We start from the raw sequence: 27639 nt of genomic DNA on the forward strand, positions 1-27639 counted from the left end.
ACCGACTTCAAAGGTCTGGAAATATTTTAAAAGAACTGAAGACTATCAATGTACTTGTTCATATTTATTTACACTTTTACCGAGTACCCGGGTACTCGATCGGAAAAACGTCCGAGTAACCGAGTACTAAAAATTGACCGATTTGACATCCCTAATTGTAATATTTATTCATCACTTTCAAAATAGGATGGGTGTATGATCCTCTTGTAATTTATAATGTATTGCATACGAGCATTTTCGATAGGATTATAAGTAGAAACGTACAAGTAAAGTGTAACCAAGTCATTTGTATTTTTTATACATTAAAATGTGCTCAAATCACAAACAAATTTTCATAAACAAAGGTACAGGTACAACTTCATAGAAACAATGTCAAAAATGGAAGATCAATAGACCGTCAAATAGTCGTCACTATCTCGACGGGGCTATTTTTTTTGGAGGGGGGGGGGGAGAGAAAGCACTCACTAAGCAAATCTTTCAAACGCGTCACAATATAATGACCTTGCGCGTCACGAGGGGCGTGCTTGTTCACTGGTCAGTCACCGCGCGTCACACAGGCCCTGCACACACACAGGGTGGCCTGTTGGACAATCGGAACATGCCTGGCCCTCGGCATATGGCTCGGGGGATTCGTTGTATCTGAAATATAGAAAAGGATTTCTCTGATATTTTTTCTGGTTCAATTTAAAGATTATTTAATGAAATATGTGTAACTGATACTATATAGCCACTCAATTAATCACTGAAAATGACAGACACACAAACTGAACATTAGTTCCTTCATCATATCAAATAGATAAATAAAATTTCACCAAATATCCCCTTAATGCCTGAAATATAGGTAATAAAAAACTAGTATATTTTTGTTTGTGTTTTTAAAAGTTCTCGGGTTATTCGTTCTATAGTTTGAATTACCCGTCTCCGTAATTACAGACAAAGATGTGAGCATTTTGGTAGCTGCGTCCTTTTACAGTTTCACAAAGGGCAGTCCCACAACCGATGGCGTAGGAAACATCTTTCACCATCTAAAACAAAAATTAAGAGCCAGTGAGCTAGAACTGATGAAGATAAAAAAGTCATTACATTAAATGTACGATTTTTTGTAGAAATTATTATCCATTTTAACTAACAATAATTAAGGAGACTTGATGGGCAACAACTAACCCGTCAATCTCCCTTTATACCCTAAAAATGATATTTTTGGCCAAAAAAATTATTACATAAAGACCAAACGCACAAAAGTATACATAAGCTTTAAAGCTGCTTGGTCCGATTTTTTTGTCATTACAGTATCAAATTTTTTTCCATACAAATCATTTATCTTAAAAAGTTATGGACTTTCTCCTATTTACAACAGCAGAATCAGTCTCCTTTCAAAGTTAGAAATATTCAAAGTAAATAAAAATAATTTCTTTTTTTTTTTTGGCAAACGAAAAAACAAACCAAATTGCATCACGGGAATGTTTAGAAAATGAAACCGCTTAATTGGTTTCATTCCCCGAATGATTGGGGTTATTCAACCCGCATGCTATGCATCGATTGTAAAGAAAGCAGACTTCAGAAATATTAGCGAACAAAACGAACACATGTTTATTTGTAATTTTCCGATCATTTCGACCTTTATTTAAAGCGATGTCAAATTCGTAATACAACCATACCCATCTCGTCGTCAGGGGTGAAATTTAACATACGGCGAAATAACGCGGTACCTTTTAATGTCGTTTGTTTTGTTAGCGAATTTTGTACGTATTTTTCTTCATTGAAATTTGGCATAATTGACGGGTAAAACTACTAAAATGTCTATTATTATACATATACTAAGCATAGTCATTGTTTAAAAGCGTGCATAAAATTTGATATAAAATCGGACCAAGCAGCTTTAAAATTTGACTAGTTTTCTCCTACTTTATACGGCTATTAGAGGTTTTTTTTTATTTCTATCTTGAGCTCATAATGTAGTCTGCAAATGATCGCGACCGTACAGCCCTCTTAAATCTTTTGATAAGAAAAACCATTTTTCCAATCAAAATGAATAGTTACACTGAAAATCGTACATGTACCTGTATATAATGTCCACATCCAGAACAAGCGTAAGGGTTGCGGTAATCAAACTTATCTCTCTCCTTCCACCATCGATGTAAAATTTTCGTCAAGTTCAAAGGAACTGCATAGGTAAATGTATAAAGCCATGAAACAGTATGTTTAAAATGCCATACCCATAAAAAAAAAACTGGGATATATTTTTGTTGGATTCGTATCATATATTTGAGACTTTGAGTCAACGAGATAAATAGAACAAAACGATTGTAATTACGTGTCTTCTGTTCTAGGATGCCATTTTTATACTCCGCCACCCAATCCCAGGTGTGATGAATATTCTCCCCGACGTTCCGGAAGTCACCCCATTTCCGCTTGTGTCTTTCGGCATTATGTGACCCGGAGCACGTTTCTGCATATTGCTGAGCTAGCTTTTCTAGCGTTGTATCCCATTTCTAAAAAGAGGACAGTGTTATATGATTTGTTTTTAAATTTATCAGATAAGAATTTTTAAGAGAATAATTTTATACCTGATTTTTAATTGCTAAAATGATACATCTCATCACGCTTTTAAGATGACAATATTTTCATAGATTAATTTAAATTCAAGGCATTACTTTTTTAAATTTTATCCTCATATTTGATATCATTGCTGTCCACTTAGCGAACACATTTACTTACCATTTTCTTCATGTTAGACGCTTTAGGGCTGACATTTCTTCGTATCTTGTTATGCAGGTCGACTATCTCCTTCTTCTGAGCTGTTGTAAAATTGGATAAAGAAACACCTGTAATAATTTGTTGTCCAGATCTTGAATCCTCTCTTGGAACCACCAATCTCCTGCGTGAATTCAATGTGTTACGATTGCCACTGGTCGGAACGGGTCTCCCGCGATTCCAATTTGTAGGATGTATATTTTGTCTACTGACATGGGAATTCGCTTTGTCGGGTCTTGGAAATAAGTTTCTTGGAGGGGCCCTGGTAGAAAATGTTGAATGTTGTCGATTTCTCAGATGGTGGTTGTTTCCAAAGTTTCCTCTCGCAGCTTTGCCGTGTACGTTTCTTGGGTGGGTATCATTGGTGGCCCAAGTGATAACCAGTGGCAAATTACACTGGCAAACCTCTGCTGAGAGCACCACAGAGATCCATAGCAAGCAACGCATGTTTGCTGCTTTGCACTGTCAATTTAAAAACTATTTCACTTCACATTCTATTTGGTTCTTGTCAAAGGAAAAATATTTCCCAGCAAGCTCGGGTTTATTTTTCAAAGTAAAAAAAATATTTCAATCAATTATGCTTTTTAAAACGTCTACAACTTTGCTTAGAGTTTTAATTACCTTTTTCTCAATGTCTGCTGCTCAATTTCATCCTCCTTTATGAATTCTAAAACGCTTATATAGACTAACGACCCCCAAAACATTGCAACAAAAGTGCTCATCTAAGTAAAGATATACTGGGGTTTCCGACGATTAGAGAATAAAGCCCGAAGTCAAAGAAGTGTGTTATTCACATCTTCAATGACAGATGTACAAAACCTAATCAAGCCAAGGGCTTTTCTTTACATGAATCACCGTGCGAAACAGTCTGTACAAATTATGTCAACATCTGCTTAATTTAATGTCATTAAATACACTACAAATAACCGCCAAAAAACTCTAAAATTTTGAACATCTTATTTCATTTAAAATACATGCATGGTCAAATCGATGTAAAACGCATATTACATGGACTTGTCAAGTTTTAAAACAGACTGGGAGCATGTTTAATGAATCGAACTGATTTGTCTTTTCTGAAAGGTTTTGTATCATGTGGGTTGCAGACAGTTAAAATGATGCTTCGTTTATCATGTTATTTTCAGACATACACGCGGTTCACCGTCTGTATCCTGTCAATATTGAATGGCGACATCTTTCATGCTAACGACCTGTTGCTGGTTTCGCCATGTTGTCTGCCCTTCTTAAAAAAAGTTCTATTATTAATTTATGACATGAACAAAATATATTTTAAAATGATTAAGCTGATCTGATTAATTACACCATCTTAATAAATTTTATTTGCGTATAATGTTAATCTTGTTCCACTATTTTGTTTCAGTGAGATGATAGGCGCTATTTTATTTTAGTTTTTTTTTTCAAAACGATTTTTATCATACTTTTGATACTTTCATTATTCTAACAAGTTTAGATTTAGTTTTTATTTGGCTCTTCTATAAATCACACTTTATCCGCGTTTGTTTATATGCCTGTTTCCTACTTTTCACATTTTCAGTATTTACTCAACCACTGGACCAAGGCCAGTGTCAACCAGACTTTTAAAGCACTAAGAGACTACAAATAGTATATAGTAGGCGTTTTTCTTATAAAAAAACACCAAACCAGAAATACCATTATCTATGTAAAACATTCTTGTAGTAAACATTACGTGTGCAAACTGTGACCCCGCCTCCGCTTCTTTGACCAAAGCAAGACCCCGGGGTGTGTAGAGTTAAAAGTAGGGATGACTCCGAGATCAATCATGAGATCCAACGGGGTGCTAGGATTTTTTCTTTAAATGGTAGAAGATAAAAGTCATTTTACCCACTGAGTTTTAACATATTGATAAGAACTGTTTTCAGGGTTTAAGAGTGTTAGTTTCAATCATAACTCCCTTATACCGGGGTGTTGTTGTGTTTGGGTTAAAAGTTTAAATTGAGAAAACCTAAAAAGTAAAAAAAAATTCACGTTAGAACTTCTCAGGTGAGCAATCTGGTCCATAGACCTCTATTTCAAATTTGCCCATCCTTAAAAATTTTTATTGAAAAGAAGAATTTGATGTATACAATTTTAGAGCTGAAAAGTTGAAGTTGAAAATATCTAAATTTGAAATACGTGTTTATATATTTCATATTCAAGTTATGATTAGAGTATACATGTACACAATAAAGGGGTGTGCATAATTCATAGAGTTCAAACAAATCACTGGCTGTTGTTTCATTTTCCTTCGGGGATATACTTCGGCAGTAATATACTGGCCTACCACCGCCATTGAATGACTGTAAAGCTGTAGATATATGAGTCAAAGGTTAATCATACATGTAATTGTTCATTCTTATGACGTTTTGCCACCAACGAAGTTTTTTCAAAGCACAATTGAAAATATAACCCCCCTCTTCTTTTTTTGGTCTCTATGTGCCTCACGTAAAGAAAAAAAATTGTTGTTGGCATTAGATATTTCATGAGAGTAAAGTTACATGTATTTATACACATTTTCACAATGAATTATTTAAATTTTATCGTGTTCTGGTAATTTTCGGGAGAGGGAGAGAGTAAATAAACAGATACCCTCAGGGTCGCGTCAATAGTGTAGATGACTTTATGAGGATTACAGAATAAACGATAATTTTAAGACCTTCGAAATTTAAAAGCCTTAATTTTAAGAATACAAATAAAAAAAGTCGTTCTTTTGAAAAACACAACTTACATATCAAGAAATTATAAATAGATCTGGCTCAACTCGTTTATATACCGGTACCACATGGCAGTTTCCCGCCAAATTTTCATAAAAGGGTTTTTAAAACGGTATTTCGATTCAAATACAAGGTACAGTTCCATGGAGTCTGATGTATTTTACATTTTTAAAAAGTGTCATTTTTTAAGTTACAACCCTAAACACCCTCTTAAATTTTTTTTATTCTCTTTGTGGGGGGGGGGGGGGGTTAGTTATATTTAGCTGGTTTAACCCAAAATACAGAGTTAACCTTTTTTATTTGATTAAATAATTCATGTCTATGGTAATTCATATTTACCTTAACAAAAATAACTTGGACAACTATGAGTTATTGCATGTGTGCAACAGAAAAGAAATATAATTTTATTTTAATATATTTCAAAATTTGTGGTAAAAAGGGGGATTAAATTTTTAGGTTAAAATGGGGATTTATTGCGGAAAAGAAACCTTGATGTCTTGCAAGTTATTTAAAGAACAGGTTGAATTTACGACATGTAAAACACATGTCCAATGTATGTTAACATGTGTTAGAAACGTATGAAGGTTAAGCTGACATGCGTTATTGAAATGTTAAAAGGCATGAACAAATGTTTTACTGAAACAAATAGGTATGTCAGTAAAACGTGTACATTTTCAATGGTTCCTAATTAAGAGGGCTCGATGGTCGTGGCCATATTTAGACTGTATTGATCTCCTTAAGAAGAAGATCTCTGTATAAAAATATGGGGAAATACCCAAAGCTAAAAGGATAAAATGGATTTTTTTCTTTACTATATGATTGTCTATCGCTAAACAAATTATATCTTAAAATTCATGGTAGATCTGATTTGTTGACCATCCAGCCTCCTAAAATTCTGCTGAATATATTTGATAACAATTGAACTTGAAATGTAAATCTGCAATATTGAATGGATTAAATTGATGTTCAAATTGATAATTATTTTATGCCTGCTTAAATTACACGAGAATTTAGTGTAATTTTAAGTAATTCTTTATATCAGCTAGTTATGGTCACAATTCTGTATTATTATACTTTCATGTTAAATACTGAAATCTGATTGGCTTAGAAGCAGTTGATAATCAGTTCTATCACCCTCAGCGTTAGCAACGCACTTGGAAACGGGTAACACAACGAATTGTTACATGCGCGTAAATTATGCGCGTACGGTTCGCCGTAGTCATTTTTATATAAAAGCAGTAAAATTTTCTCTAAAATTAAGACATTCAGTATAATAAAATAATTAGTGCCTGTTTGGAAGGGTAACTGTTGAAATTGACACCCCTCGAAATCCGTTGTCAACCTCCGCTTCGCGTCGGTTGACAATGGCTTTCTCGGGGTGTCAATTTCAACAGTTACCCTCCAAAACAGGCACTATTTATAAAATAACACATTGCAAATATGAAGTACGGATGCTGGTTGCATAAATGCAGTCAGTAAATTTCATGCAATCCCAAAATATGTGTTAATTGTGCTAAAATGTTTCAATCCCATATCCAACAGTATTTTCTTTGAAAGAGAAAAACGAAGTTGTACATAATTCTCATTTACGCTGGTGAGACCAAGTATTTTAAGACGTCCTTGGTCTACTTATTCAAATTCCTTCACAAATGCAATAAATGTGTTAAGGAATGTGCTTGTTGGAGTGATAAACTTGCATAAATCAAGTTTACATTTAAAAAAAAAAAACGAAAGCAAATTTGTGCTTTTGATAAAATCCTACGTTTTCTCTTTGGTTGCTACATTTTAGTAATCATCGAAATTACACTATGGCCCGCCTTCCTTCAAAACATTGAATTCTAATTTTTTTTATATATTAAGGAAGCATTGATCATGGTCAACACTCGACCCTTTCATCCACATGTAAAAGATAATACTACGTATTTGAAATCAATATAAATATATTTAAGGATGACTTAACCAAGAATGCTTTCTTTTACTCTCTTGTTGTATGATGTATCTTTGCTACAATTATTTTAAAAATATTACGTCCGAGTACCAATATGGTGTCTGTATTTGGCTGCATTCGTTACATACTGAGAAAGCACTTAATATTCAATCAACAAATCAATATTCAATATGTATATAAAATTATACAGAATTTTGATGTTATTTTAAAGCGTTGTATATAATGTAATTATTGAAAGAGTAGATAATCTAGGTAGATTATATTGATATCTGACGAGATATACTGTTTGATAACAAATACAAATCTCTAAAAATAAAAAAAGTAATTGAAATAGTTTTAGGCATTTTATTGGTAAACCAGACTAGTAGCTACCAGGTACATTTCATAAAAATCAAAGGAATAAAAACAACTCTAAAATAAAAAAAATACAGATAAAAAACAGCTTCCATAAAGGAAAAATATCACAGATGTGTGTATAAATTATAAACATCAATCAAAATTCTAGAATACATACATGATATTCTTGAGAAATGCAAAGTTACATTTGCATACCAAAAAAAGTAAGCTTCTGAAAAATAGGCATTGGACCCCTTAAATAAGGACAGATGCGACGTTCTTCGGTTTTAGATAATTTTTCTTAATAGATTATTTCTTCTTTATTTGCATTAAAACCTGTTCATGACCATAAATTCAGGGTACAGTTAGAATATTTTGAATTTTCATTTAATGGATGCAAAATGCAATTGAACGCTAATGAATAAAGTAATAGTATACCCTGATATACCAGTTTGCGTCTTCATAAAATGATAAGCAGTGAAAATCACGTCAGGCAATAAAATCAAATGAAATTATGTATCAATGATTATTATATAATGATTATAATTTGCATATCATAAAAATATAAAAATGTCATGTTATTGTATTGCACAATCATGTCATATTTATTTGCAAAGAATAAAAATTATTTTAAATGCACAATGTTGAATGATACAAGTATTGTTTTCTGAATGTTAGATGTCAGCAAAATTGCAGAAGAGTATTCCAAATACTGTCCTCACTAGCATGCAATAGCTATCACCAATAAATCATACTATAAGTCATTAACTGCAACAGTTATTGAAAGATTCCTAGGAATGCATTAATCAATTTAGGATAATTCAATACTATGTCTTAATCCTTATTTTAAATGACATGACATTAGATGAGATACCATAAAAATCAGACAGGCATTTACTAACGTACAGTGTAAATTGCTATAAAAATTTGTACTGTGCTGCATGTCTTTGAATTTTCTGTCATGAGATGGGTCAGCAGTTTTACCATTTCTTGCTTAACCAATCTTCCTAGGATCTTTTTGATTCTTGAATCAATCGCTTTTTTTACTCTCCTCTGCTTCTTCTAAAAATCCCCAAAGTTGCAATATCTGTAAAATTAATAGGATAAAACAATCAAATCGAAAAAAAATAATACTAGTTTTATTCTCAGAATGCATCTGAAAAACAATTAAATGTATAACTTCACCATTAAAAATTTAATGTGTGTAAAAAGATTTCAATATTTAAACAAGGTTAAGGTTATAAGTACAAAATTAAAACAGCACAATTGCTCTCCTAAGTTTCAACCAATTATAGACATTGAAATCATTTAAATAAGATGTAAATATAATAATAACTAGACACGATCTCGTTGCAAGCAACGAGGAGGTCTTCCGCCCAATTTTTAGAAGAGGAAATGACCTTGCCTTTTATCTTCATCAACGAAACATATCAAGAAATGCAGATGTGATCTAAACGAGCGATGGATGAAGGATTATAGACCCCGTGGGATTCCTAATTTGAAGGACCAGCCCCATTTTATATCATATTAAATAAGAGATCTTTTGACCTAATAACAGGTCTAATGACCTGCAATAAAAAGAAACCAAAGAAAAAAAGAGCGTCTTCCTTTGTAAACGGAAGACCCTAATAACAATAAGAATAGAAGGGTGTTCCGCTGAAGACGGAAGACCCTAATATTAAAAAACTGTTTTTGTCTAAATCTTAATTGAAGAGTGTTTTTCGACTTGTACTACAGTCCAACAACCCTTTTATGTTGAATATTTTAGTTAGAAAAAGAAACAAAAAGGAGAGAAAGTAATAGAGAGAAAGAGCAAATCTTGGCTCCGGCGAGATTCGAACACACAACCTTTGCAGGTATCTCAAAATATGGCTGACGCGAAATAATTCCCGAAATTGTCTTTGAATTTTGGGCGTTTTCGCCCGGAAGAGGAGCTGAGTTTTTGTATGAAATGAAAAACAACGTGTAAGATGTCTGACTATTCAGGTTTGGTATCAGTGCGAGGTCATTTGAAATATTGATGCGTGTTTGTGTCTGGAGGGGGTTGAAAAGACCCGAGCTTGATTTTCGTCTTAAATAAATCGAAAATAGAATTTTGAGGTGTGGATCTCGGATGCGGTTAACAACAATTAGGGGAAGTCCTAAAACAATGACTGATGCATTTTTCCCATGTATTTCAGTGTTGAGATTTTTTTTCGTGTCGTTTTCTATTATGTTTGACTGTTTGATTTGATTGATAAAATCTTTATAAATGTAGAAATAACGAAATCAGTAACACGTAAATTTATTCGGTAAAAATTTGATGACAGTAATTTCCACAGCTCTAACATTCATAAGTAGTTCACACGCTATCGTAGATACAGACAAAATAGAAAACAAGAAATATACATGAAACAGAAATATAACGCGGCTGCTTACATCCCTTGTACTGTGTAAATTTTAAGTCTCCGTACATGCTATACTCGCCGTTTGATCTCAGGAATTTCTTCTTAATTGTTCAATCCGCTGCATATTTGGCAGACAATAAGAATGGGGTCCAAGGTTTTTTTCTACAGTCATGGCAAGCACGCCAATCGAAACTCAAATGCCCAAAAATTTATAACTCTCTTAAAAATGAACGAATATGTCTGGTCATTAGTACAGTAATCTAGAATTGAATTAGGTTGAAAATAAAGGCTCAAGATGAAAGATCCAGTAAAATAAGGCCAGAAAAACTAAATGATTTTGTGAATAGGAAGGGGGGGGGGGGGGGGGTCGGTGCGTGTACAGTGTGTAAATTTAATTTCCACGTATAGGCAACAAGCGCCGTTTAATCTCAGGAATTTCGTATTAATTGTTCAATCCGCTGCATATTTGACAGACAATAAGAATGGGGTCAGAGGTTCATTTTCACGAATTTTCATTAGGATTGAGTGAAGGGCTTGGGAGTCAGAATTTTTTTTTACTGTACATGTCAAACACAACAACTAAAACTCAAATGCCAAAAGCTTCATAACTCTGTTAACAATGAACGAATTTGTCTGGTAATAAGTACAGTAATCTAGAATGGTAATTAGTTGAAATTAAAGGTCGAAGATCAAAGATCAAGTAAAATCGGGCCCTAAAAACTAAATGTTTTTATGAATTTGGAGGGTGGAGGGGGTCGGTCGGTGACTTCTATATTAAACGTAGAAAATTAAATTCTAAATATCACATATTGCAATATGTAGTATTAAATAAAATACATATGTTAAAAACAATGTATAAGCGTTGTTTGAATGATGTAACTATTGATTTTTTTTTTTTTACATCTGTTTATTTTTAGGCTCAAACACTCATAAACGGGTGGTCAGTTTTCAAATCTTGTCGCAGTCACCCGTTCGTTTGTATAGTTACGAGTATAAACTTCGGGGGTTTTTCTTAATCCCAGACAGGCAACAGATTTGTATCAGTATATAGACATGCACAAAAAAGGAAAAAGTACACCATCATTAATAAAAAATGACTTTTTAGCCTTGATTTCCAATCAGTAAGAAGACAATCATTAAACAATGAATTTCAAATTATTTGAATCCATAGACATTATCCCGTAACTTGAAATAAAGACATGTATAATTTTTTGACGCCAATGTACATTTAGCCTCTATCCAATTTACTGCATGTTACCTGTACTTAGTTCTTATGTACTTTAGAGAGAGAGAGAGAGAGAGAGAGAGAGAGAGAGAGAGAGAGAGAGAGAGAGAGAGAGAGAGATTTTCTTGTTTTTTATAGTGTTTAGGGAATCAGTATATCAGCAACGTATGTCAATAAACGCATGCATACATGCAAGCGTGTATCTATATATGTGAACAAATACTAATCAGTCCTCCTTTTAAAGCCATGTAGAATAACGTTGGTGCATTGCTAAATGTTGTGTGCATACAGTCATTGAGATGGCGGCGTTTCTTTGATGCCGGCAAAGCGACCCAGTGAACTCTAATGCGGTCGTACTGCAGGGGCGCTTCGGCGGCATGTCTTTGATGGCGGCGATGCGAACTGCTGACAAAAACGAGCTCTATATTTGTACTAAAAAAGCTGTTATTATTTTTATTTATGATAAAAATAAAACGGAAAACAATAAAAACCATCATTTTAAAGGTAAAATCGTTAAACAAAACAAAATTAGGGAAGAACAAATAATCGGCACTCGGGGATGGAACCCGGGTCGCCTGGGCACAAGTCCAACACTCTAACGACTGAGCTACGCGGACTCTCGCTTCAGAACTTTTGAACTCAAAATCTCGGGAATGCCTGGATCTATTTTAACACGAATTTCATATTCTGAAGTGTTTTAAGCGTCTCTATCGAATAAAAACATAAAAAAAATTCAAATCTAAAAATTTGAAAAATTAAGGTTTTTCATTTCCTTCCGGTGACGACCGGAAGTGACGGCGGACGTTCGGATATGCGAAGGGCACTGCGGTCGTTCACTCTCTACCTTCTCTGAAAATTTGAAGGTTCTATCGTAAATACTTTTTGAGAAAAATTGTGAACAAGCAAAAACGTAAAATCTTTAATATCTCGGTACCGGAAGTGACGATCAAAAAAAGCCCGTGTACTTTTCTTACAAATTTTGTCATGAATAAGATCTGAAAATTTCATGAAAATTGGCTGAAGCATTTTTGAGAAAACGTGACAGAAAAAAAAAAACAATAAAAATAATAGTGAAAAAGAAACAAAGCAATAACAATAAGGTCTTCCGTTGGAAACGGAAGACCTTAATAATACAGTATTACAGTAATACAACTTTACTTTGATGTTCTTTGTTCACTTTGCAGAGTTCATTTTGTTTGCAAAAAACAGATTCTGTAAAGTTCAACACTTGCCTTTTGTAACAGTTGGGCTTGACTAGGGCCGCTCTTCTCTGCCCTTTCTCTGGCCTCGGTGCAGTATTTCTTGGCTTCATCAATGTCCCCTGTCAACAAAGCAGAGCAGTAGGACACCTATAGAAAATAACATTTCAATTTAATTCCTTACCTCTTTAGAAAAATTCTTACAATCTGATTTATATTTTCATAAAAAGAAACTACAAGGTGCATGTACATGTATGCAAACTATGTTTTATGATATTTCATGACTTCATATATATAACCAACGAGAGAGAGAGAGAGAGAGAGAGAGAGAGAGAGAGAGAAAGAGAGAGAGAGATTTTTACTTTGAAATAAGGATAAGGGTTGTCTCTGTCTATTTCTATCCACTGTTTGTATAGCTCCAGTGATTTGTCTAATATTTTCTCTCTTTCATAACTTTCAGCAGTATTCCTCAGACAATTCTGTTGAATGAGAAAAAGATTTTGCTTCATTTTTCTCATAAATTTACACATCATTTTGCTTCCATTTTTAAACATATTAAAAAAATTTCATATTGTGTCATAAATGATTAAATTTATTTTTTACAAAGTAATAAAAATAGTTTTAACTGACTTTAAAGAAAAAAATTTGTTTATAGCAAGTGCTGTTAATTACAGCATCCTGGGTATTTCAACCTGTGCAAATATTTTCTGGTGATTGCCAGCAATAAAAAATCTAACTTTAAGTTATGTACCTTAATGCACTCAACTTCTGTCTCTGGAAGGTGAGAGAGGGCATTTTCATTGAATTCAACAAACATTTTGGTGCTGAATTTCTCTGTTGTAGCAAACATTCCCAGAATAAAATTCACAAGACTGGTAATGTTATAGATCCCTGGACACACATAATTGAAGAAATCTATAAGTGCTTCAGAATCCTCAGAGTTTATGAGATTTCGGATTTTATATTCCAGTAGATTACTATCATTAGGCCACCTAAAACAGGCAATGAAAATTAAAAATACTATTGTGCAAATAAAACCTTTATTATAATTCTTGCTTCTTTTATAAACATTATATGCAAATTTTTGTTCTTTGTTTTTGATGTTTAAACAAACTGCTTACTCCTTAAGAGCCTCGTCAACAGACATGGACCCATCGTAATTGTCATTTTCTGGTGCCTTGTCTCCAGGATTCAGTTTTGTGTTGACCTCCTTAAGAAGTACATAATCTAATGGAGTGACAGCCTTTGTTTTAATTAAGGTTTTGAGAACTTTTCTTGCAACTTCTTCCTCTTTATTTTTGATCAGATACTTTAGTATGTCCACATGAACCAATGGCAGAGTACCGTCGATCAGGTGAGAGTTGCCATTTTTCATCTCCTTTTCTAAAAGTTCAACTGGAAAAAAATTGCTTGATACTTAATACTTGACTATGAGGTATGTTGCTTTAGACACACAGCATAAAACAGATTTAATACTTAAGTTTACTAAATGCAATTGGCATTTTTCCCTATTAACTGTATGTGTTTGATCTTGTTAACAAACACTTATGAATGAGGTATTGTTTAAAAGTATTTCAAAAAAGAGAATTTTACTCACAAAATGGTATGTATAACAATCCAGCTTCTGCCTTTCTCTTCAAATTTAGTAAATTCAATATCACATTTTCTTTGCATCTCACATAGACCATATCATTTTCAGGTGTATCATTTCTCTGCAATGGTACTTGTCTTAATTAGGTAAATTTATGATGTGACAATAATATACTTACATATTTTATATAAAAAAAATAATTCATATAAGTTGAATAAACATGGCACATAACAAAATTAATTATTCTTAAAATATTAATACAGTATATTTCCATTCTTGAGCTTGCCACATGTACAGTGACTGTATACCAATATCTTGATCATCATGTACCTTGTAGATATCCACTGCTAGCTGATTGTATTGCAAAGCTTTCTCTTCATCCCCCCTCAGTGTTTCAATGACACTCAAGCAGGTGTACGTCTGACAGAGCAGGGGGTGATGGTCACCCACAGTGTTTCTCTTCACATCAAGGGACCTAGCATGGATCAGGTAATTCAATGGATGTTATTGTATAGAGTATTTTTATATCATAGTATAGAGTATTTCATCTTTTCATAAATATATATGTACTTTTGATGAAATATTGACTGGAAGCTAGTGGTTAGGAAATAAGAGGCCCAAGGTCATAGACAGTCACTTGAGTTTACTATAACCCTTTAAATCAAAGTGGATTCATGCTAGCTAAAATATATGGATTGAAGAGTCAACCATACATTTGTTTAAGCAAAAAAAAATCTTCTAGAATTGGTTTTAGAAACATATCAATTAGGTCTTATCATCTGAAAGATTGATCACATAATGGGGAAAGTGAAGGAGGACCCAGGGTCACCTGCTCAGCTTTCAACTCCTCAATGACATAAGCAGCATGAATGTATACAAAATATGTACAGCATTTTATTTTCAGATATTTCAACTTTATCTTCTGCAATTTGTAATCGAATTGTAGTCTTTCTTTATATTGTTCCAATTTGTGATTGCATTAATGCAATTTTGATTTTTTGATTAAAAATTAAAAGATATGTACTAATTATGACATTTGTCTATTTAAAATTGTTATTGAGATTTTGTAAAAAATGCAAGAGCGAGAGGTGAGGTGGTGTGGTGATATGACATTTTCAATACCAGTAGCATCTGAGTTCCAAACTTTGAGAAATTCTAACTTATATGAAAGCCATCAATAAATTGATTAAATCTAGTGTTGTCAATAGCCAATATATCATAAAAATATTGCTATTTGAACAAAAATATTCCTTATTTTTCGGGAGCACTTAATCCTGCGATTCAACCCTTTTGCATCAAATTGCAAGATGAAATTGCGAACGCTTCTCATGATTTTATGCGGATATAAATTCCCAGCGTTTAATTAGGAATTTACAGTAATAAGAAAAGTTTGGATTTTAGCTAAACATTAAATAGAAATTTATATAATTCAATCCACTTGTAACACTAATAATATTTTATCTATCTTGTTAATGAAAAAAGCTTACATGTTCCTTCAATGATTTCTTTAAAATGCATTTTTTGTTTGTTAAATAAGGTCTGTGTTTTTATACTCACAATTGATAATATTTCTCAGCATCATCCACTCTGTTCAGTCGTCTATGGCATAGTCCCATGTTATTGTACAAAAGTCCCAGATATAAAGGCTTATGGCCAAAGTAGACCTCTTTAGTTAACTGTAAGGGTGTCAAATTTTTTAAAGACTATTTTTAAAATATATAACAGTTATTTATGGACTACACAAATCAATATTTTACCAAGTGTTTAAGATAAGCTAGATTGTTTTTATTTGGTACAAGAGTTACTGGTGATATAATTTTTATTCATTTGTCTCATTTATTGGCACATACTGCATTATTTGTTCTCAGAAATAAAAGGAAGCAAAATAAAATTTTTTTTCAATCAAATCAAATGAGACAAAACTGTTCAATTTATTCACATTTTTTTCTATTTGAAACACAGAGTGTGTGCAGCTTTGAATAAATCTACCTTGCTAGTGTACATGAGAAATTTATTCTGAAGAGGAGACAAAAGGAAGACAAGACAGAGATGAAAAAAACTCTTTGAATTGAGGGGCCACCAAAAGGAGTAATATTCAGGTGTAAAAATGATTTTAATAAGTTTATTGATATTGATAACATTTATTCATTTGTAAGGAAAGTTATGAAAGTATCAGAGTATTTTCGTACAAGTTTTGAAAAATTAATTTGATAAACAATTATATACAGCTTTAATTAATGTTTCATAAAATCCAAAAACTAAATCGATCTCCAAGTCAGTAGAAATAAAAGATCTGACATTTTAGACCAATGAAACTCTCACCTGAATGGCTTTCTCTAAGCATTTCATTGCTTTGTGATGTTCTCCCATCTCAGTGTAGATATTAGCTAAGTTCATGTGACAAATGGACTCATTATTCTTGTCCTGACCTATTTCAGAGCACTCCAAAGATCTCTTTAAGTATTCTTCAGCCTTAAAAAAATCAAAATAAAACATTGGTACAGTCAACTTTGTAAAAGATAAAATTACATGCAAGTACATGTATTATCAATTTGAATTTAAAATTCATTATTCTTATGGAATATGATTATAAATGTACATAGTACAAAATGTATGTGCTGATCATGACTGGATAGATTGATATATATTGTGCAACAACTTGCTTTGAGAAAGTGTTAACTAAATTATAATTCATTTAAACTACTATGTCAAATTGCAGAGCTAACTTTTACTATAAAGAAATTCATTATAAAAGTCTTAAATTTCATCATTTTTCACCTGTGCAAGACTCAAAATCAGTTAAAAATCTCTGTAAAATTGTATATCCAAGTTTGTTATAACCGTAAAATTTTGTAAGGGTTTAATTGTCAAGAATTCTGCCAGGAACTTCAAACAAGAGGCCCAGGGGCCACATTGCTCACCTGAGCAACAATATCCTTAACTCTGATCAAATTAGCATTACAGTATCGAAATCAAAATAATGACAACTAATTACAGTAGATCTTGCTAAAAAAAAGTTTTTTTAAATCTGTCGATTTTTATCCACCTATTTTTTTTGTTGTACCTGTAAGAAGATTTTTTTTATTCCTATATACCCCCTTCCCCACTTTGTGGCCCAACTTTTCTCTAAAGAATCATAGTTTGATCAAAGTTTAATCCGCACAACCTATGCTTTCACACAAGTTACTGCTTTTTCGGGCTAAAAACTTCCCCAAAATATTTTTAAAGATTTTCTCTATATATTCCTCTGTAAAAATTCACTCCTCCCCCCCCCCCCCCCCCCCCCATTTGTGACCATGCCATACCCCGGGGACCATGATTTGAAAAAACATAAATCTACACTATCTGAGGATGCTTCCACTCTAAATTGAGCTTTTCTGGCCTAATAGTTTTTGAGAAGAAGATTTTCTCTGTATATTCCTATGTCAAAATTCATTCCCCTTTTGTGGCTCCAACCTACCCCCGGGGAACATGATTGGTATAATTTTGAATTTTCACTACCTGAGGATGCTTCAATACAAGTTACAGCTTTTCTGGCCTAATACAGAAGAATATTTCTGAAAAATACATGTACCAACAAATTTTCAACAATTCTAAATTATCTCCCCTTGAAAGAGGGTGCGGCCCTTCATTTGAATCAACTTGAGTCCCCTTTACCTAGTGATGCTTTGTGCCAAGTTTGTTTGAAATCCTTCCAGTGGTACTTGAGAAGAAGATGAAAATGTGAAAAGTTTACAACAATGACAATGCCAACACTGACAGACAACGGACAAATTTTTATCATAAAAGCTCTCTTGAGCTTTCAGCTCAGGTGAGCTAAAAACTTCATTATATTCCAGATTTTGCTATTTCCGTGTTCGTACTAAAAGAGTTTTACTGTATTGGTCTAGTGGTCACTGTTTTAACAATTCAGAATCTACAGTATTTATGGATGCTTTTATAGTAATCTCACAATTTGTAGCATTGTAGTTCATGAGAATATTTTTAAACATTACCTCTAAATATTTACATTTTCATCTGTCTTTCTGTGATAGCATTAGGAATCAATTTTGAACCCTAAAACCCAGTGACTTCATAAAACATGAGCGACACAAAATGGGCATGTCTTATAGCATAACCGAGAAAGGGTATTGGCTGCGCGTAGTAATACTTAGTATGTGCTACATAGAAAAAAAGTGGTTTTAAAATAATGTTGTTTTAAAGTGTACAAATTGGGGATAACATAAATATATGTAATAAGGAATCATTCTTTGAATATTATGAATTATGATATTAAGGAATAAGGAATCATTTTTTGAGTATTATGAGGTCATAATTTTGGTTGGAGCATGGTCAAATCTATCATAAAGCCCTTCGGGCTTTATTGGATTTGACCGACCGAAATTATCACCTCATAATACTCAAAAAATGATTCCTTATTCCTTAAATAATTCTATGCTTAAGTTAGAATTCCTCTTGGGACCCCAGTATGAGAATGGTTTTAACAATTTAGAATCTACACAATCTCAGGGTGATTGCTTATAAAAATCACAATTTGTAGCATTGTACTTCTTTAGAAGATTTTTTAACATTTCTCTTATACATTTCTGTGTTAAAATTGGGCCCCAGTATTAGTCTGGGGGTCACAATTTTTACAATTTAGAATCTTCTCTATAAATAAATGTTCTGGTGTAATTATTAGCATTTCTGGTACAGTAATTCTTTAGAAGAAAATTTTTTAAGCATATTCTTATTTTCACTATTTTGCAATTATCTCCTTTTGAAAAAGAGTTTTGCCCTTTATTTTAACAATTTAGATTCCCCTTCCCATAAGAATGCTTTATTCTGGCTAAATTTAGTCCAATGGTTCTTTAGAAGAAGTCAAAAAATGTGAAAAAGTTTACAGACAGGTGGATGGACAGACAGATGGGTGGAGGACAGACAACAGCTCACTTGAACCTTCAGTTCAGGTGAGCTAAAAAAACAACAAAATGGTAAATGTTGACAATGAACACTAAAAATATTTTTTTCTTCTTTCTGGATTATAGCCTGAATTGTGACAATTTTTGCACAATTTTAAGAGGGCCAGTGTATACACTTGCATCTGTAATTACACCTACCAACATACTGAAATCAAAAGCAGCCTGAAATAAATGTTATTTACATGTAACAAATTTTTATTCTGACCTTCATGTAATCACCAATAATGAGGTAATTTGTTCCAATTCCATTATAAGAGTTTCCTAAACGTTCCAAGTCCTCAGAACATGCATTCTTTAAATCTGGCACTCTTCTATAAAAGATTAATACATTTTATAGGCCTACGATTTGCAGCACTCACCTGCACAAGTCATATGATGCTGGAAAGGTATGTATACATATGATTCTAAAATTTTATCTTTTCTCTATGTTTCTTATAAGGTTGTCAGCAGAATCTTTACAGGAGTTTATGAACAAACATGGGACACTACAAATTTGAGACCATCTTATTTTTTCTTAAGCTTGTAACTTTAATAAAAATATTTTAAAATGTATATATCTATAATCCAATATCATTCTGTAAACTTTAAAAAGTTTTTAAAATTAAGGTTGCATGGGACAGCCATGGAAATTAAAGGAAATACAATTAATTCTTACCTTTCTCTGTCCTTTAAAACTTGCAGGTGAATATCTAAACTTTCCTGGAGCTTGCTATTATTATGGTAAGTGGTTGCCAGTTTATACATTGCTGATTCTCTATTTAAACTCTCTTTCATGTTCACTTCATTGACCTTAAATTATGAAAGATCTTATTCAGAATTTTAAATCAATTTGGCCATACTGGTATTGCACATGTGAACAAAATCACAAATTGGCCTAAATTCTGTTGCAAGATACATACAAATGTTATAACTCAAACTGAATCTTTAAAAACTGTTTTCACTTACATTTTGGTCTTCCATGTGCAAAAGCCTTAACAAGACTTTTTCACAACCATCAAAGTGATGAACATAATCCAACAAATTAAAGATGTCTAATAGATTATCCATAACCTAAGAATAAAGCATACATGCTTGAATTTACTACATATGAACTGGTCATTGGTAATTACCTGTGTAATTAAAGTCAACACATTGCTACCAGGAGGAAAAATTGCACAAATATATTCATTGATGCATTCTATGGTTACAAAAAAGATATTTTGTATCAGAGAAAGTTGTGATATCAGAGAAAGTTGTGATAGGAAAAATAGAGAATACAACTATATAGTTATCAGCAAAGAACTGATAAAGTTAAACATCAAGTTAAAACTTTGTTTATTTGCACACCAGACTCCCTGGGGTCTGTTGATGGATGGTGCCTTCTTCCTGCTGGATGATGTACACGTCAGTCACCTGTACATCGACTGCTGTCAGATACCTCTCAGTGATCTGTCTCCAGCCATAGCCAGTGCTCTCCCATAGGTCATACAACTCTGTCAGGCACTGCTTCTCTCTGTCAAAATAATAACAGGTTCTTCTCTATAAAACTTTCACTCATGTCTGATAGAGGATTGGTCCTCCTATAGCTAAACTCTGCTTCAAGGTCAATACAATGTACCAGCTAGTACATTCCAACATTAATCGATGGGTTAAACCACTTTTTAAAAAAAAAACTAAGCAAGCATTTTTACATGTAATTTGAATAAAAGTAGAATCAGTTTAATAAGGAATCTTACATTAAGCAACTCAACACTGAAAGATGTGTTAAAGTATTGGCTAGGTTTGGTAAATCATTCAAAGATTGATAAGCAAAGGGTAGCTCCAATGAAACTCTGGCCAGGTCATTGTTTTTCCAAGACGATTTCAACTTTGGAAGTCTCTGTAAAATCAATCAGAGCATGCTTGTATCAAAAAAGTCAATTGCCAGTAATGCATTATCAATACATGAATTTGGTATTTTTAAAATCAAATTCATGTACAATAGTTTTTGTTTGAGCTGTTTAATCAATAACTAGTGGATTACCTGCATTTGTTCCTCAAAATAATCTGCGATGAGCTGTGTGTACTTTTTCCTGTAAAATTCAGGGAAAGTAAACCTTTAAGAAAATCTCTTTCGAATAGGATACTTCTTTTTTTTTTTTAATGCAATGTTCAAGATTGTATACTTAATTAAAGTAAGAATTTTTGTATGAACTGTCTACTTGTCAAAGTGATATACCTTATGGTTTCAACTGATAAGTACTTTCTTTCAACTGCATCCTTCAGTTCTTGAAAACCAAACCTTGAAGGTAAATCATATTTATGTTTAATAAGTTATGTTGTCATGGGTACCCAAATATCTGTACATTCTTTTGATATCCCTTAAGGTACCCCACTACATCATGACTTATACTTTCTAAGACATTACATCACAAGATGGCGATTGAAATGTTTTGTTCATGTATGTATTGATTGTATTGATCATAGCTCAGTGGCTTAAGTGTCCGGCTTGTGATACTCCTATCATCTGAGATCATAGAATTCGAATCCACCTGGGGCTTTTGTTCATATTTACTGAATAAATTGGAAATCAAAATTTATCATTCAAAATTGCATAGTTTTTAGCCTATTTGACTAACATACTTCTTATTCATCCTACTATCTATCATAATCAAGTAATTTCCTGCTGATTTGAGAAACTATTTCAAGGTGTAGTGAGCCACCTTAAGCATGATCTTGGAGATTTCACATGATGGAAAAGACTGTTAGGTGTTACATATGTAATTTACTTAATAAGTCCTCCTTGGTTTAAGAGATACATATTAATGGAGAAGAAGAATGGTGACCAGACATGAGAGGGGATGTTGAACATGTTGACAATCTCAGCTTCTGACATTCCTTGTCTGGACAGGAAGATAACACAGGTCACCTAATATAAACAGAGGACCAAGGTTAATCAACACAAATATTGAAGGGTCAACTTTACATAACAAACTCAATCAACATTTAATTGATCGTCTACATTTCCACAGGAACTACAATATAATCAGTACCTGTTCAACCAGGTTTCCTTCATAGCCACTCTCTTTGTTGTCATCCTCCAGTCTCTCCAAAACTTTTTCAAACAACTCATCAATACTAAAAAATTCCAATTGAAGAGAAACATTGCAATAATTACAAGCATTTTATTTAATGTACTAATTTAATACTGCAGACAGGATTATTTTCACTCTGTTTTTTTTCTACTAAAAAATTCCAATTGAAGAGAAACATTCTATAAAATTAATGCAAACGGTTTCATCCCATCTTGAATTTACCCAGATACAATTTTATGATAGATACTCAATCTTTCTAATAACACAGTAAATAAAAAAATGTTTTGAATTCACCCAGTTTATATTTGCCAGCTGACTTTTATTACGGTGAAAATAGGCAAAAATAAACAGGGGCAAATATTGTCCTGTATACAGTAAGAATATAATTTGTTATACCATTATATCATACTAATTACAGATCAACATTTATTTGTTTAACAGTTCAAATCAGTAATCATTATATCAAACTTTAATGAGAGATAAGCTGGAAATAAAAAAAAACTGTAAACCAACTTTTATTCGCAACAACATTATTTCACGATTTTACTGGACACAAACTGGTTCACAATGACTAATTTTTGTGAGTTATCTATTTAAAGACCTGTGTTGTTATCACAACCATACGACAAGGGCTGGTTCGCAGTGAGAAATATTTGCGATGACGATGCTCTTGGGATCCTCGCAAAAAATTTCTCACTCACGATTAAAAGTTGGTTTACAGTATTCAACACTACTAACATCCAAACCCACTCCACTTATCAACTGAGGTCCGAGTTCTATGTTGATTAAAAGCAACTCATAATTCAACTCTATTCATAGAAAACATAATTTAATACCTTTCACATTTCACCAGGGAGTCTATTTTCTGATCCAGGAGACGAAAGTATCCAAACACAATTAGCTCCTTTAAGAAAAGACAGAAAATAACGCTTAATAGTGTCCTCCAACTTAGCCAACATTTTAAGAATGTGATGGCTAAGATACCCATGGGGTACACAGGTATAGAGAACAATTATTATATAGATTTTAATTTTAGGTACCGGTAAGCTGTAGCCATAAAACTATTGTTTGATTTAAATGGAGGTGGCATGAACTTTTGTTTGGCATTGTGTTTTATCTTACATTCAGCAAAACCTTCAGGTAACGAGGGTTCTCGGCAGCAGCAGTCTCTACAATTTTCTTCATTTGAGAGGGAGATAACTCTTTTCCTCGCTCCATTAGAGTTTTCTACAAAAAAAAAGCACACACATTTTAAAAACATGTACAAATTCAAAATTCAAGTACATTCAGAATACATATAGAGGTTCAGTGCTTACAGTATGAATATCTGCACACAGTCATTCTTTACATTGTAAATAATGATGTCACTCTAGATTACACAATCAATTCAGATATATATTTTCACTGCTGGAGTTTTTCCCCTTTAACCTTCACTCGTGCAAAATTCATTAAAACTAATTTTAAATTCATGTGGATTTACAGACCTTGGCAAATTCCTGTCGCATTTCCTCAGACATCTCCTGGATTTCCATTTTATTAAATGATCTTTTAGAGAGCTCATCCAAAATTTCTGGCTGTGAAGAATTAGCTGATACTATCACTATTGTTCCTTCTGGAAGTTTGTGAGGAAGCCAAAATAGCACCTTTAGTGTGAAAAAAGGTAATGAATTAAATCTGCAAAGAAGTGGCTGTGAACTTAAGAGTATTTTAGAGTAATCTGTTGAGTAAAATTAGCATGTGCAGTGTTCAGCTAATTTAAAGAATGAATCTTCCAACAAAATTTTTCAAAATAAAAAAAAAATACATATGTATTTAAAAAGTGGTTCCTTCAATACTTTGTGAGCATATAGTAAGGTTTGTGGAATATCACACAACTGGAATTTTTCTGTTGGTGTAAATTTTTGGTCTTTGATTCCAGGACCATCAAGGTACAATTATTGTTTGCTTTTTCTGAATTGATGACATATTTTTCTGCGATTAGAATATTTGCATTTTGGAAATACTGTTTAATTTACCAAAAAATAGTACAATGCAGAGAAACTAAGTTTAAGATTTGATTCAGATCTACTGACCTCCTCTGTTCTTTTCGCCTTTGATGCTTTTTCTACTCCATCAATTATAACGATGCATTGCTTTCCTTTGCTCTGAATTTTACTAATGGCGGCTGCAAGCTGATTTATGATGTCTCTCACATCTTGCACTTCTGTCTTCTTCTGGGACTTTTTCTCCTCTTTTCCCTCCATCACATCTGAGGCAAACTCCAGTTCCTCTGTAAGCCTTTGCAAAATTTGGTCTGGACCTTTATATGTAAGGTAAAAGATTCAAGGAGAAGTGCTTAATTTATATTTGCAATGATTGAGACTTTAGTTACACTGCCTTTTTTTACAGTTTTTACAACATCTATGAAATATACAAGATCATGAAATGATCAAATTATTCCGAAACAAGATACAGCAATCAGATGAGAATAGAAAATCAACAGAATAATTCTTGTCTAAAAAAAACTAGATGTGTCCTAACGCCACAAATGCCCCCGCAGGGGGCCAAAATTCAAATGCCAAATTTAGTATAAGGATTGATTGATTGCAGAATAAATTTAAATCCCTGAAAATTACTCATTAATTTTTACTCTTAAGTTGAAGAGGCACAACTCTGTCAAAAATCATTAACCTTGAACCAAATTCAAATTCAACCTGTATATTCCTATAACACATCAATATATCAAATTTGAGTACGGGTAAAAGTTCAATATGTGCAAAGGTTGTTGAGATAATGATAGGAAAGTAAATTTCCCATTTTTTTTTTTAAGTTCAAGTGGCATAACTCAAAGTAAAAAATCATCTAACCAAAACTATATTCAAACTCAACATGTGTATTTATAAGATACATCCATGTATCAAATTTGAGTTGAATGTGTGCAATGGTTGTTGAGATAATGATCGGAAAGTGAATGATGATAGAATGACAGAAGGATGGAATGATGGAACAGCGTATGTCCCGTCCATTTTATGGCGGCAGGGTGCATAAATGCTTAAACAGATAATTGAGTTACAGACAAATTTCACAGAGATCTGACCACTGACCTGAGCTTTCCTCAGCGTGTCCCACACAGTGATAGGCCACTGAAAACTGACTTCTGTACTCCGACTTCACCCGGGAGATGAACACACTGAGCAAGGTGGATTTCCCAATTCCTGAGGACCCAGTAACTAAAAGGGGGGAAGGACACTCTACAATATAATGTAAAACTTTTAAAAATAGTAGTATAAAAATAACGATTAACAATTCATTGTAATCTTTATAAATATATCCAAATCATAACCACCTGTTTCTTTCTTCATTGTATTTTCCAGGTTAATGTTATATTGTCCCTCTGATACTCATATATATGTATACCTTCATTTAACAAGTTCAGAAGAGACCTGATGTTTTTGTCTCCCACTCCATACATCTTATGTCTGCTGGCCAGGAAAGCATCGTGCTGAGCCAGCAGCTTGCTTCTCTTGGTCTCCGTTGTTACTGTTTGAAGCTTTGGTAGAACATTGTTCAGAAACTTCCATATTGCATCAAACATTAGCTTGGCTCCCTAAAATGGAGCAAAAATGCATAATTTTTTTTCTCCAATTACATTTTCCAACAGTTTCAGGAGGCAGTTTATTAATTATTAATACATAGAGTTGCACAATAAATGATTTAGTGGAAACTCAATTTCAAAAATCAAACTTTTTTTATCAGTATAATTTATATTTTGATCATTTTAGTTTTTCGATGACTTGAAAAAAAAGATTGATAAACTATAAATAAATATATAAATGAATAGCTTAATACCTCCAAAGGATCTGGATAACTAAGATGCACTCCATAAGTCTAATGAACAATAAATAAATAAATAATTCATCAAAATTCAATATACATGTTTTCTAAACATAATTTATTAAACAACTGAAGGCATGAAACCATTCATATTTCAAAATTCAAATGTTCAACAAAGGAAGCTCTCTCTCTCTCTCTCTCCCCCCCTCTCTCTCTCTCTCTCTCTCTCTCTCTCTCTCTCTCTCTCTCTCTCTCTCAACATACTGTAATTAATACATGTATATCCTTCTTTTTGATATTTCTTATTGTACCTTTTCCTTGGTCTGATCACATCGCAGTTTTAGGTCCTCCATTAGCTTGGTGGATTTATCACTCTCCGCTGAGTATTTGAATATTTGCTTCTTGTCTCCTTTTTCTTGTGCCTTCTCTCTTTCTTTGTCATCATATGACTTAGAAATTCATACACAAATGATTTTATCATTTAACGATACAAAGAAGGCAAAATTTTGTGGGTGTTCTAAGTAATTGTATGCTAAAGTTATATAAAATGAAATCTACAGTGACCCAAAAATAACAGGAGATCTTAAATATACCAATATATAAGATTTTAGCGAGGATTAAAGTGTCTTCATACATATGTCAGATGGCCTGATTATGGTTACACAAAATGTTGATGTTGTTTATAACGTACCTTATCCCTGAAGCAAATAACAGCTGGTAGAGCCCCTGGGTTGTTGAGATGACCATGTAAGAACTCTAACTCAGTGACACTTTTGTCTCGGAAATTTTCCAGCCAAGGATATCTTCTCAAAGCATTATCGAAATTGTCTTGCAGGTTGTCATCATCTCTTCCATGCCAGCCATAGCGCTGATTAATGATTATATTGTTAAAATTAAATTCACAAAATAATATCAATTTATATTTCTTTATCACTTGATAAAGGGTCACATCAATATACATATATGAAATAAATTGATATGCTGGGAAATAGCTAGGTGTATACTTGTGATTCTACATCATTTGCCAATAAAATGAAAAAGGGGAAACTAAAAACAACATATATACTAAATTGGAAAGTCTATTTATACTGAAAAGCTTGTAATAATGTCGATATGTGTGGGAGGGGCCCAATTAAGATGTGTTAAACTTTCTTTTTTATTTTCTAGTGCAAATGTTGTTGTAGTATATACTATTTTGAACAACAATAATTTTTACAATGTAAAATAATAAGGACATCTAAACGAATCGGGCTCGACGTTCTAGGATTGTTTACATTCGATACCACAGTTCGTGTGCATTTAATTAATAAGAATTTCAGCCAAATTGTTAAAATACGTGCATTGCGATTGCTAATTTCAAGTTACAACCTGTCCAAAAAATCCAGCGAAAAAGTCGGATCGGTCCAACTCTCGCAGACAGATGTTAATAACTTGAGAATTGGAGGAAGCCTCGGAGGTGATGCCCCATCTCATGTCTACAGCGACGAAATTCACACCGTACAGGCTACAGAAATGTTGGATTTGGGGGAAGTACTTCCTCGTTAATTCCTCTCTTTCGTCTTCCATTCCTCCGAATGGAGATGAGAAGAATATTCGACATGTCTGGGGATCTTTCAACTTAAAGTTGGACATGGCCTGGCATG

The 27639-nt window shown here is 33.0% G+C and overlaps 1 protein-coding gene across 1 annotated transcript; it reads right to left on the bottom strand.

Annotated features, from left to right (window-relative positions):
* Positions 1–158: 158 nt before the first annotated feature.
* LOC128188074 (TPR repeat-containing protein DDB_G0287407-like) lies at positions 159–27639 on the bottom strand. The gene is given in 33 exon segments (XM_052858877.1): positions 159–639; positions 916–1025; positions 2061–2164; positions 2315–2492; positions 2719–3216; positions 8656–8664; positions 12606–12728; positions 12941–13057; positions 13330–13570; positions 13700–13973; positions 14176–14290; positions 14500–14644; positions 15727–15845; positions 16492–16641; positions 19336–19441; positions 19786–19919; positions 20076–20180; positions 20457–20622; positions 20846–20988; positions 21133–21181; positions 21328–21390; positions 21878–22017; positions 22142–22226; positions 23020–23087; positions 23306–23410; positions 23668–23826; positions 24256–24482; positions 25267–25413; positions 25580–25769; positions 26012–26050; positions 26308–26445; positions 26688–26864; positions 27365–27639. Coding segments are annotated over 33 exon segments (4788 nt in total). The 5' UTR covers positions 27629–27639; the 3' UTR covers positions 159–539.

The sequence above is a fragment of the Crassostrea angulata genome, chromosome 6, assembly GCF_025612915.1.
Source record: "Crassostrea angulata isolate pt1a10 chromosome 6, ASM2561291v2, whole genome shotgun sequence".
NCBI classification, from domain to species: Eukaryota; Metazoa; Mollusca; class Bivalvia; order Ostreida; family Ostreidae; genus Magallana; species Magallana angulata.